Source organism: Physeter macrocephalus, chromosome 4 (assembly GCF_002837175.3).
Source record: "Physeter macrocephalus isolate SW-GA chromosome 4, ASM283717v5, whole genome shotgun sequence".
NCBI classification, from domain to species: domain Eukaryota; kingdom Metazoa; phylum Chordata; class Mammalia; order Artiodactyla; family Physeteridae; genus Physeter; species Physeter macrocephalus.
In genome coordinates, this window is record NC_041217.1 from 45,507,406 (window position 1) to 45,519,805 (window position 12,400).

Sequence of the window (12,400 nt, forward strand, 5' to 3'; positions counted from 1 at the left end):
CAACCAGTGCACCACCAGGGAAGCCCTCTAGTTCTTTAAAAAAAATTTTTAACTGAAGTGTAGTTGACTTACTACATTATATTAGTTTCAGGTGTACAACGTAGTAATTTGATATTTTCATAAGTTACAAGCCATACAAAGCTATAAAATATTGACTATATTCCCTCTGCTGTACATTATATCCTTGTAACTTATTTATTTTATACCTAGTAGTGTATACCTCTTAATCCACTTCACCTCTTTTGTCCCTCCCCTAACCCCACACCCTCTGGTAACCACTAGTTTGTTCTCTGTATCTGTGAGTCTGTTTCTCTTTTGTTATATTTATTCATTTGTTTTGTTTTTTAGATTCCACATATAAGCAATTCTTTTGGTGGTGTTTTGCTGACTTCAACTACGTATTTGGAGAAGAGGCAGCATCATATGAGGGCACATGGGGGACTTCTAGGAGCTAGCAATATTCTAGTTCTTTTTTTTTTTTTCTGTGGTACGCGGGCCTCTCACCGCTGTGGCCTCTCCCGTTGCGGAGCACAGTCTCCGGATGCACAGGCTCAGCGGCCATGACTCACGGGCCCAGCCTCTCCATGGCATGTGGGAAACTCCCGGACCGGGGCACGAACCTGTGTCCCCTGCATCGGCAGGCAGACTCCCAACCAGTGCACCACCAGGGAAGCCCTCTAGTTCTTTAAAAAAAATTTTTAACTGAAGTGTAGTTGACTTACTACATTATATTAGTTTCAGGTGTACAACGTAGTAATTTGATATTTTCATAAGTTACAAGCCATACAAAGCTATAAAATATTGACTATATTCCCTCTGCTGTACATTATATCCTTGTAACTTATTTATTTTATACCTAGTAGTGTATACCTCTTAATCCACTTCACCTCTTTTGTCCCTCCCCTAACCCCACACCCTCTGGTAACCACTAGTTTGTTCTCTGTATCTGTGAGTCTGTTTCTCTTTTGTTATATTTATTCATTTGTTTTGTTTTTTAGATTCCACATATAAGTGAAAACATACAGTATTTGTTTTTCTCTGTCTGACTTATTTCACTAAGTATGATACCTTCCAGGTCCACAATATTCTAGTTCTTAACATGGGTGGTGGTTCCATGGCTGTTGCCTTTATAACAATCCATTAAAACTATACAATTTATGTTGTATGTTCTTTTCAATATTGGTATCACCCTTCCCAATAAAAAAAGATAACAGAGAAAAGAAAGTCATACTCAGTAGTTGATTAAAAACCAAACAAACCTCAAAACATTTATGGGCCCTTACTATGTGCTTGGCACGGCGCTAAGTGCTTTCCACATACAATGCAGTCAAGCAGGCACTGTCATTCCCACTTTATGGCTGAGGAGACTAAAGCTTAGGATAAGGTAGCCTTCACAAGGCTAGACACATAGGACCTGTCCGATTTGCCCTTTCAGTACATCGCAGTTGCCTTGCACAATGGGAAAGGAGAGCCCGGGCTTGCATGGGACACCAGGAAAGGACTAGGCTTCCTGACTTCTTCAATCTCTGGTCCAAATGCTTACGAGTCTCGAGTTGGTCACAGAAGTCCATTGTCAAGAGGCAGCTCTGCAGATTGGTTTCTGGATGACAGCCTGACTGAGAGATGTCCTGGTGACTGAGTGCCTGTAAGTCAATGGGAGGCACAAACCCAGTCCCTGTGGTCTGCCCTGACTTGGCTTGTTAGTGGTCAAGAATGTGCCATCCCAGAGGGGGGCCGGGGGCACCATGGGAGAGGGGTCCTCTTACACACTGATGGTGCTGGAGGCCCTCACCTCCTGCTGGAGGTAAAGGTGGCAGAACCTCACAGCCAGCTCTGGTCCGGGTGGTCTGACTTACCACCTGAGCGCTGGAGGAGTGGAGGCTGACTGAACCCCTCAGCACATGGGCCTCTGTGCTCCTGCCTTGGGAGGTCCCCGAGAGGAATTGGCCTTGGGTCCTATCCTTAAGAGGCTTCCAGCCTCGCATGGACATGAGCTGCATACAAGAGTGATTACAACACAAGAATAACTGCCAAGAGATGCACAGACGGACCAATACATTTTTCTGAATGCTTAGCAGAAAGAGAGCTAGTTTCCAGCTGGGGTGAGGCAGGGGGCATGAGAGAAGACTTTGTGCAGAAGGTATTTTTATTAGAAATTCTCTTCTTTTGCTGGCTTGTGGGCAGAGGTGGTAAGCAGCACACTGGCCCGGAGGCTGAGTACAGGCTCTGCCCTTTCCTACCGCAGTACCCAGGTCAACGTGCTCTATCCTCTGAGCCTTTGCCTCCTCATCTGTGTGAGGCAGTATGATGTTATCGTGACCAGAACAGACTCTGGAGCCAGATTTCCTGGGTTCAAATTCTGCCACTCTCAGCCATGTGCCTGCGGGCAAGTCATCTGAGGTAGCTGTGCCTCAGTTTCACTATCTCTAAAATGGGGGTAACAGTATATTCCATGAAGGGTTGTTGTGATGATTGAATGAACTTATAAATGTAGAACATTTAGAATAGTGCCTGGCACACAGCTTGTGCTCTATGTGCAGCTATGATTGCTGGTGTTGTTAGTGTGGGGGTGGTATTAGGGTCAATGTATAGGTCAGGGATTAGGGCGAGCAAAGCCTGGCACACAGTATGCCCTGACTACAAGATGTTGTTCTTGTTATTACTGCAGTGCAGCTGAAATACAGAATTAGAAATGAAGAGGAGGGGGCTTCCCTGGTGGCGCAGTGGTTGAGAGTCCGCCTGCCGATGCAGGGGACACGGGTTCGTGCCCTGGTCCAGGAGGATCCCACATGCCGCGGAGTGGCTGGGCCCGTGAGCCATGGCCACTGAGCCTGTGCGTCCACAGCCTGTGCTCCGCAACGGGAGAGGCCAAAACAGTGAGAGGCCCGCATACCAAAAAAAAAAAAAAAAAAAAGAAATGAAGAGGAGGGCCTTGAGGGAGTAGGAACAGTGTCAGCAAAGACAGGAGGCAAGAATGCGCAATGTGTGAAGAAGGAACAAAAAATAATCTAGTTCAGGTCCTCCATATAGGAGGAAATCTCTCTTCTGGTTTCTCAGCTTCCTGTGGACTCTTAGAATCTGTTAAAAAGGCCAATTTCCATTAGCTAATCTCCATGGCTTGCTTTTGCATGTTTTTCTGGATGCAGGCCTCCTGGAGCATCCGCTCCCCATCACTCCAAGGATGGGTCTCCAGGGGATGTTCTGCTTCCCCCTGGGGCTCCTGTTTGGCTCTGTGCTCTTGGTGGCCTCAGCCCCGGCCACTCTCGAGTCTTCTGGCTGCAGCGAGAAGGAGCCACAGGTCACTGTCAGCCATACCTACAAGATTGATGTGCCCAAGTCTGCCCTGGTCCAGGTGGAGGCTGACCCTCAGCCCCTCCGTGATGCTGGAGCCTCACTCCTGGCCCCGGGGGAGGATGAGGAACAGAGCATCATCTTCAGGCACAACATCCGCCTGCAGACACCCCAGAAGGACTGCGAGTTAGCAGGCAGCATCCAGGACCTCCTGGCTCGGGTGAAGAAGTTGGAGGAAGAGATGGCGGAGGTGAAGGAACGGTGTAGTGCCCAGCGCTGCTGCCCGGGAGCTGCTGGTGAGCTCACCACCTGGTATCCATTCAACAAACACTGAATGAGCAGCTTCATGTGTTCTGCCAGCCTCACAAGCACCCTGCCTCTCACTCTGGGTTTTCTCTAGGGGGTGCCACCATTGGCACTTACCTCCAGGGGTTATCTTCAAGCCTGAGCAGGGAGGGACCAGCGACTCTTAAAGTGAGTCTGGACTCTTGGGGCAGTGCTTCCGGATAAGAACGCTTTTGGGTGCAGTTTTACCTGGGGATCCAGTCTCTATTGTAAGGGAAAGCAACGGGTTAGAGAGGAAAGCTCAGTGGCCTTGGAGCTAGACAGGATTGGGTACAAATCCCAGTTCTGCCATTCTTTAGTTTTGTGACTTTGGGCAAATACCTTAAGTTTCCTCAACTGTCCATTGAGGACAATTCTATCAGCTAGTCTAGTTCTGAGAACTACGGGTGATGTAAAGAAGATTCCCGGCCATTAGCCAGAAAATTGTGAACTCTTTTATCAGTAATAAAGTACTACAATTTGATTTTACAAATAGTGAGCCCCCCAATCACCACATTTTCTTTTCAGCATAAACTGCCAGGCTGATCCAAATGATAATAACCAGTGATACTTTGGCATATATTTTAATGCCTGAAGAAATCGCTACCGTTAAGAGCACCTCTTATAAGCCAGACACAGAACTAGGCACAGAGGATGCTGTCATGAATAAAACAGCATGGAACTGCCCCTGAGGGACCTCGATGTCAAAAGTTTTTAGGAAGGAGAGAGGGTGTTCTGAGACAGGAGCTGGGGCTGGTGAAGAGACAGGGCTGACTGGCCCGCCCTCCAACTGCTTCTTGCTGTCTGGGGTTAGAGAGAGGAGCCTGGTTAATCCTCCCATCTGTCACCCCCATAATAAGACTGGGCTATTTTATAGCTTCTGCAGGTCCACTTTTCCAGGCTTCAATTTGGGATCATTTCCCAAGGACCCAGTCTTGCTAGGTCCAGCCCCCTCCAACCAAGGCAAGCTCCCACCCAGCCTGGAGCTCTCCTGCCTGGCCCAGGAGCCCTGTCCCTTAGTGTAAGCTGGCCCACTGACATCCAGGTTGGAGCATTTAAGGCACCTTCATAGAAAGGTACTAAACAATTAGCACCATTCACAGGGGAGGGAACCAAGAGAAGTCAAAGGAGCACTCGGGAATGAAAAGGGAAAGGCAAATGTGGTCCCTGTGGCTATTCAGGCATAAAATATATCAATAGATTTCGCAGGTCCTCCTCTGGCCCAGGTTGGAAAGGGCAGACTCCTTGTCTTCCCCGTAGGCCCTACCCTCCTCCACAGAAAGAGCCGTGGAGGATCCTGAAATCACCAGCCTGCTCTTAGGGTACCCAGGGAAGGAGATTCCCCGCTCACAGCCCTCAAGTCCCAGCTGACTGTTTTCCTCTCTCGGGCAGGTCTGAGCCACCACTGCAGCGGCCACGGGACCTTCTCCCTGGACACCTGCAGCTGCCACTGCGAGCAGGGCTGGGAGGGCGCCGGCTGCGAGCGGCCCTCCTGCCCCGGCGCGTGCAGCGGCCACGGGCGCTGCGTGGACGGCCGCTGCCTGTGCGAGCAGCCCTACGTGGGGGCCGACTGCGCCTACCCCGCCTGCGCGGAGAACTGCAGCGGGCACGGCGTGTGCGTGCGCGGCGTCTGCCAGTGCCACGAGGACTTCATGTCTGAGGACTGCAGCGAGCGGCGCTGCCCCGGCGACTGCAGCGGCCATGGCTTCTGTGACACGGGCGAGTGCTACTGCGAGGAGGGCTTCACCGGCCTCGACTGCACCCAGGGTGAGAGCAGAGATGCGCCTTGGCCAGCCTCTCTTCTTAACTTGCCCCGGAGGTTCCCACGGCACCGTTTAACCATCAATTACATTTTGTCCTAAGAAGGGCACCCCCCCACACCTTTCGCCTACATCAGAATCCCCTGGAGGGCCTGTTAAAACACAGATTCCTGGGCCCCTCCCGGAGGTTCTGGTTCAGCAGGTCTGAGGGACGGCCCGAGAACTTGCATTTCTAACAAGTTCGAAGATAATGCTGATACTGCTGGTTTGAGGACCATAGTCTTACCTGATGGTGTGTGCCTGTGTTAGGTGTTACTGAATGAAGTCTTATGGCCCCTGCTCGGGCCCTAGCCCTGCTGAGGCTCTCTGCCTGGTTAGGGGAGGGTTCTGGTTCTAGCAGCCAGTAACAAAACTTGAGCTGAAATCCACAAAGCACAAGCTTTATTCAGTGGCCAAAGAATGGAGAAGTGGGAACTAAGCTCACAGATCAACTTCTCGCACACCTGGCAAGAGAGATTTAATCCTCATGAGTAAAGACAAAGGGAGTAGGAGTGAGGCTAATGGTGGGGAGGCGTATGCTTTAGTCTACCTGAGGAGGAGTAGTGCTTTTTTGAGGGAGTGGGGAGCCACTCTCTTTTCATCCTTTTTTGGTCCTTAAAGTCCCAGTCATGGCTGCTGGTAGGTGTGTCATGTAATATGCTAATGTAGTAAAATAAGCGTAGAGTGAAACTCAGGGTCTGTCAGAGTTCAGATTCACCATCTTGGTCCCAGCTGGTTCCATCTTTTTTGTTTGTTTGTTTGTAGCTTCCTTTCTCATCCCTGGACCATTTAATTTAAAGATTTATGTTAACTCCTGCTAAAGGTGGAGGTTGGAGGGTTTTGAACAAAGACTTGGAGCAGCTCTGGCAACATAGGGGGTCAATATTAACTCCTAACCAGATAATAACTTTTGGGGGTCCACAGTGGTGCCTTACACAGGCTCTGTATCCTCCACACCCACCGTCATAGTGTTAAGTATAAAGTAGGTGCTCAATGAATACATATTGGCTATGGATTCCCACCCTTCTTTCCTCACCGTCTGCATGCTTGTTCCTGTTCTGTGTGCAGTGGTCGCCCCCCAGGATCTGCAGCTGCTCAAAAGCACAGAGGATTCCCTGCTGGTGAGCTGGGAGCCCTCCAGCCAGGTGGACCACTACCTCCTCAGCTACTACCCCCTGGGGAAGGAGCTCTCTATCAAGCAGATCCAAGTGCCCAAGGAGCAGCACAGCTATGAGATCCTTGGCTTGCTGCCTGGAACCAAGTACATAGTCACCCTGCGCAACGTGAAGAAAGAGATTTCCAGCAGCCCACAGCATCTACTTGCCACCACAGGTGAGGAAGCAGCCAGATGCCCCAGGTTTCCCAGTAGAGGCTCTGTTTTAAGCATTTTCTTCCATTGTCCCCACAAGTACCCTTCTACTACCCCAGGCCATTGCCCTGATTTGGGGTTTGGAAAACATAGCTGCTGCAATCCTAGGTTCTGAAGAAAAGTCTCCATTCTTGTTCCTCTCTCTTTCCTCCATGGTTATTGGGTCCTCCAAGCCAGTGATGGAGCCTGCTGGTTTGGGGCTCACAGCAGATGCTCCATCCCTGAGATTAGTAAGCTCTGATTGCCCTGCACCCACATACAAGCAGCCGTGGAGTACACCTGCATCCGCAGGCCCTCACTGAGCCACTGCAACCATTCAGCAAGATCAAGTTGGTATGGATGGGGGTCTGCTGAAGTCACCTGTATCAATTAGATTCATCTCAGCAGAAAAGAGAGGGTACAAACAGGGTATCTGAAGAAAGTTTAATGAAGAGGTTATTTATAGAGGTATAGGTAGGGTTTGGATGATGAAGCACTCTAGGACTGGCATCAGTGGGGATCCACCCCAGTCTGAAGGGGCAGGGGATGGAAGTTGGTACTGGGACCCAGAAAGGGCTTTAGGAGAGGGCTGCCTGATGGTAGAGAGATGCAGGCAGTCTACTGTGTCCCCACCAGGAGGGAGTGAAGGAGATCAGTTGCCCTCTTCTGGTGACTCTCAATGGCTGAACATGACCAGAAACCAGAGGTCGAGGGAACCAGGCTAATGCATTTCATAGAGGTCATAATCTGGGATACAGAGCAGGAAGGAGGATGGATCTGGAGGGATGGAGTCTCCAGGGCACCACTAAATGCTATCAAAATGCTTGGAAGGGCAAGCATCATTGCTTATTCTTTAGAAATTCTTATTTTCTCATGAAAGTACTTGAGGCAGCCTAGATCTTCAAGGGTTTGGAGAAACCTAGTTGTTTGAGTGATTTGGATTCATTCATTTTCTCAGCATACTTTATTGAACATTTACTACGTGCCAGGCACTGTCCTAGATGCTAATAAAAATGAGCTGCCTCCATCTTGCCCTAAACTCTTGAGGAAAATCCAGGGACATCCAGGTGGATGGACCTTTGACATGCAGTGTCTTTGGAGAATCATCAGACTGCCTGTCCTTTTTGGTGGTAAGGGTAGAATAGGGTAGGGATAGCTCAGTGTTGGAAAGAGCCACAAAGGACTTGTCATGCTTGGGAAGGCAATTTGTGATTGCCCTCCAGCCAAAGACCCCTCAGGGCACCCCTGTAGTTGAACGAGTTGGGTTTATTGCTGGTTGCAGCATCGGAGCACACACACCATGGGGGACCATGGATGTCTCAGTAAGACAGTGTAAGAGGGGACTGGTGTAGAAATTGGGCTTGTGTTAGGTGATTTGGGGGAAGAGTTAAGGAAGCAGGGATTTGCTTTGGATTGCATGCTGTCAGGACCTGGGGGTAATCCTTTGATTGGTATCTTAGTGAATCTTATGTAGAAAGAGGGCAGACTAGATGGAGGCTAAAGCTGTCATTGGTAAAAAAGGAACAGTCACTCATACCAGTCAGGAGGGAGGATGTTTAGTCATTTTTGTGAAATGGACAATGTTTCATTCATGTTTTGCCTGGGTGCAGACGTGATCTTGGAATCGTCTTGTTTGGTCTTAATTTGGCATGGCCACAGAGCACCTTGTCTGCTGTTGGTGTCCTGTGGAATTGTTTATGTTCAACAGGAGAACACCAAGGCCCACCTGTGAGACCCAGACCAGCTCCCAGCTGTCGGGCTCCTTTTCTCTTTCCCCATTTTTGTCTGTGGCTGCCTCTGCATTTAGACAGGACAGTGCTCACAGCCTCTCAATGAAAAGCTGAGACACCTGTTCTGAAAGTCTTAGCAACCCCTCTAGGCTTCTTGCTCTAGGGACTTGTATATTCCTGTGACTGTGAAGTCGTCTTTCTAATCTGATTCAAGTGAAACCCATTCTGGTTTGCTCCTCCGGGAAGCCTCAGCCGGAGAGACACTTATCCCCATAATCATCTTGAACATTTTCATTAAGATCCTGCTTTTTCACTTGTGAGCCATGTAGGGCCCCTTCTGTAATCCTTGAGTCACTTTCATTACTTGCCTCTTGACCTGTTGCCTCAAGGAATTCCCATCTTTGAGGGAAGAACCTGGAGGCGGGCAGGTAGAAGGCAGAGCTTGGGCAGGAGTGCTTCAGAGAAAATGCTCCGTGAGCTTCTTTATCCATAACAGAGGGAAGCAGAAACATTCAGAGCCATGGGACCTTGAGAGCATAGAGTTCACCCCTTGACTGATGCACAAATTCTCTGTCCTACGTCCTTGACAAGGGGTCAGTCAGTCTGGTGGGAACACCTTCAGAACCAAGGCACTGGAGGTGAGGAAGGGGCGAGGCTGAAAGTCTGGGGGCTTGTCTTTCCTGTTCCAAACTTCAGGCCAGGTGACATCGGCCTGGGATATGGACATTGGAGCTCAAAGTGTTCCCAGAGACCCCAGACCCCTCTTCAACACCACCCAACGGTTCTTCCCACAGAGCCACATCAGCGATCCATTCCTTTGTAATAAGCATTATATTTTCATATTTTTCTGAGTGGAGGGGTGAACATTTAGCCATTAATACTTTACTATGGGAGTTCCCTGGTGGTCTAGTGGTTAGGATTGCAGAGACCTGTGTTTGATCCCTGGGTTTAGCTCAGAGTGGCCAAAGTACAAATAAAATAAAATAAAACACTGCACTCTCTTAAAAAAATACTTTACTATGAATAAATGTGCACAGTAACTCTCTTTCTTCACAGGATGGACCGGTGGGGCAGCTGAGGACACCAGGTACCTGGTGGAGGTGCTAAAATTTGGTAGAAGGTGCAGGAAGAATACTCAGAAGGACCAACTTAAAATTCTCCTACTTTATAGTTTTGCCTATGTTTAATCCTTATAGGAGAATTTGAGAGAAGGGGAAGGAGCTGTAATTTGGGAGACTGAGGAAAGAGCTGGTTGTATTACCAGTGTTATACTCCAGAAAATTGGAAATGCATTTCCCAAACTCTACATGGAGGGGCCTTGAGCTTCTCATCCTGAGGTTGAGTCTCTGTGGGCAGGGGCTCTGCAGCTAAAGGGTGATTGTTTAGTTCAGAGCTGTGTGAACCCTGGCCGAGTGGGTTGGATGGCTGGCCTAGGAGGCGAGGTTCAGGGCTTGGCCACAGCAGCGTGGACAGGGAGGACTGCATGGTATCTGATGGGGTGGGACGGGGAAGAGGCTTTCCCGAAGGACAGTCTATCCTCCATGGACAGTGTGAAAACCAACAATTATTTGCTACTTTGGTAGTTCTAGGACACCTTCTAAGGACTGTGTCCTGGGGCTGAAGCCTGCTTTCAGTGTGACAAGAAAGGGAGCTGACCTGGTAGCCAGTGTCTTGTTACAGACCTGCGGGCCCCTGCTGTTCACTGCTTTCTCTTGCCCTCCCTGACCCCTGCCCTAGATCTTGCTGTGCTTGGCACTGCCTGGGTGACGGATGAGACTGAGAACTCCCTTGATGTGGAGTGGGAGAACCCCCCGACCAAGGTGGACTACTACAAGCTGCAGTATGGCCCCCTGACAGGGCAAGAGGTGGCCGAGGTCACCGTGCCCAAGAGCAGTGACCCCAAAAGCCGATATGACATCACGGGTAAGAGTCAACACTGGGGATGTGAGATGTTTGCTGGTGGATGCTGAGGCGGGGAGAGTGTGTGCAGAGGGGACCGGCATCTGTAGTGCTCAGGTGTGCACAGAGGGTCCTGGGGCCTTGGGAATCACCTGAACCCTGACCCAGGAACTCCCAGAGGTGAGCCCACTCTGGGGGCTCGAGGTCTCTTCTCCAGCATTCTGGCACTGCCTCTGGAAGCTCGGAGCACCTGGGTAACAGATTACACATCTGAAATGTTCTCCCAAGTCAGCTAACCCTCTGGAAGCCCCTGTCTGTGTCTCGGGGTGGACTTGATGGGACACAGACATTCCTTTTGGAAGAACTGTGTGTGTGTGTGTGTGTGTGTGTGTGTGTGTGTGTGAGAGAGAGAGAGAGAGAGAGAGAGAGAGAGAGAGAGAGAGAGTAATTGGTTGACTGAGGTTGGTTTGTTCAGTGCCATATGTGGAAAGAGTTGAGCTAGGCGGCCTGGGGTAGGGCGCTCCTATCCCAGGTGACTGAGCTAACTCTGGGAGAGCTGGAAATCAGACGACTGCAAACAGAATGGGGCCACGTAGGGCTGGGTAAGGTTTTGTGACACCTGAAGTTTGTACAATTTTCAGTGTCCTCTTTAAGAAAGGTAATACACAAGCACGAATACCCAATTCAGCACATGGCCTTGGAAGGGGCTGGTGCAGGTGAGGGGCCCTGAGGCTTTTTAGCTCCATGGTGAGTCCTCCTCTGGGGCCTTGTCCTGCCATCTACTCCCTGCATTCTGTCTTGAGAGGTCACCTTGGGGTTCTCAATGTTTTGTGGGGTGGCAAATCGCGTGTGAGCCTCATACATGCTGCTGTTTGCCTGCAGTTCACCACCAGGGTCTGAATATTTGTGTCATGAGGGACAATCATTCAAGTTGCCGCTACAGAGAAACAACAAACAAAGATAAAGAAAAAAAGAAAATGAAAGGGCAAATTAAAGCAAAGAAAATAAAGAGGGAAAAATTAAGCTAATTATTACAATGGGGAGGAAAGAAACTTTTGAGGGAAAAGGATTGTTGGAAGCAGAAAAACATTTGGGCTGTAAATACAATTGGGAAATAAGTTCTCAGTGGTCCAAGGAAGGAATGGAACTCCATTAACTTCATCTCATCCACTCTGGCCCGCGCTTCATGACTGATAGGCTCCGCAATGATGCCTCGTATTCCACTGGTCCTGCAGCTCTTTAGCTGCCTCAGGTAGATTATAGTCTTGAGGAGAGAAGCATAGCCCTCTCCACACCCTCACAGGAGAAATCCTGGGGAAGAGCAGTGCTGGGGCTCGAGGGTCTGGAGCCTGTACTCACACCCAGCGCTGGCTGCTTGTTTCTAGGTCTGCAGCCGGGGACAGAATATAAGATCACAGTTGTCCCCATGAGGGGAGACCTCGAGGGCAAGCCGATTCTCCTGAATGGCAGGACAGGTAAGAACGACAGGGAGGCACTATGAATGCATCTCATGTTTGTATTCTGATATTTTCTAGGCTGACTCCTCTTTGGATAAAAACTCTGGGATCTGTGTGTAGAGACAGCCTGTCTCTTTGTGTACTGACATCTTTTGGGGGGCAGGAGAGGGGAAGCAAAATTCTTCTATTTCAAATATGTTTTGCCGTTGAAAATCTCCTCCAGGATCCTGGAGTCAAGGGGAAAGGCCATTTCCAACACCTTTCTGCTTATTTTAATAGCTTCAGTCACTGGGTTATCTTTAAGGCATTTATTATCTTGGACCTAGGCACACAGCTCCACATTACTTAAGACAGGTGATTTATAATTTTTTTCTATCATTCCTGTGGTGTTTTCATGACAAACACACTCAGGGAGTTTGCTTTAAAATGTCAAAAGAGGGGCGTCCCTGGTGGCGCAGTGGTTGAGAATCCGCCTGCCGATGCAGGAGACATGGGTTCGTGCCCCGGTCCGGGAGGATCCCACATGCCGCAGAGCGGCTGGGCCCGTGAGCC

At 49.6% G+C, this 12,400-nt stretch overlaps 1 protein-coding gene across 2 annotated transcripts in view; it reads left to right on the forward strand.

Moving 5' to 3' along the window:
• Positions 1–3,181: 3,181 nt before the first annotated feature.
• Positions 3,182–12,400, forward strand: part of TNN (tenascin N) — a 63,524-nt gene continuing 54,305 nt past the window's right edge. For both annotated transcript variants that reach the window (XM_024133706.1, XM_024133708.2), the window contains exons 1-5: positions 3,182–3,587; positions 5,008–5,382; positions 6,483–6,746; positions 10,230–10,415; positions 11,777–11,866. In XM_024133706.1, the coding sequence (XP_023989474.1) occupies positions 3,182–3,587; positions 5,008–5,382; positions 6,483–6,746; positions 10,230–10,415; positions 11,777–11,866 (1,321 nt within the window). The remainder of the gene's footprint in view (positions 3,588–5,007; positions 5,383–6,482; positions 6,747–10,229; positions 10,416–11,776; positions 11,867–12,400) is intronic.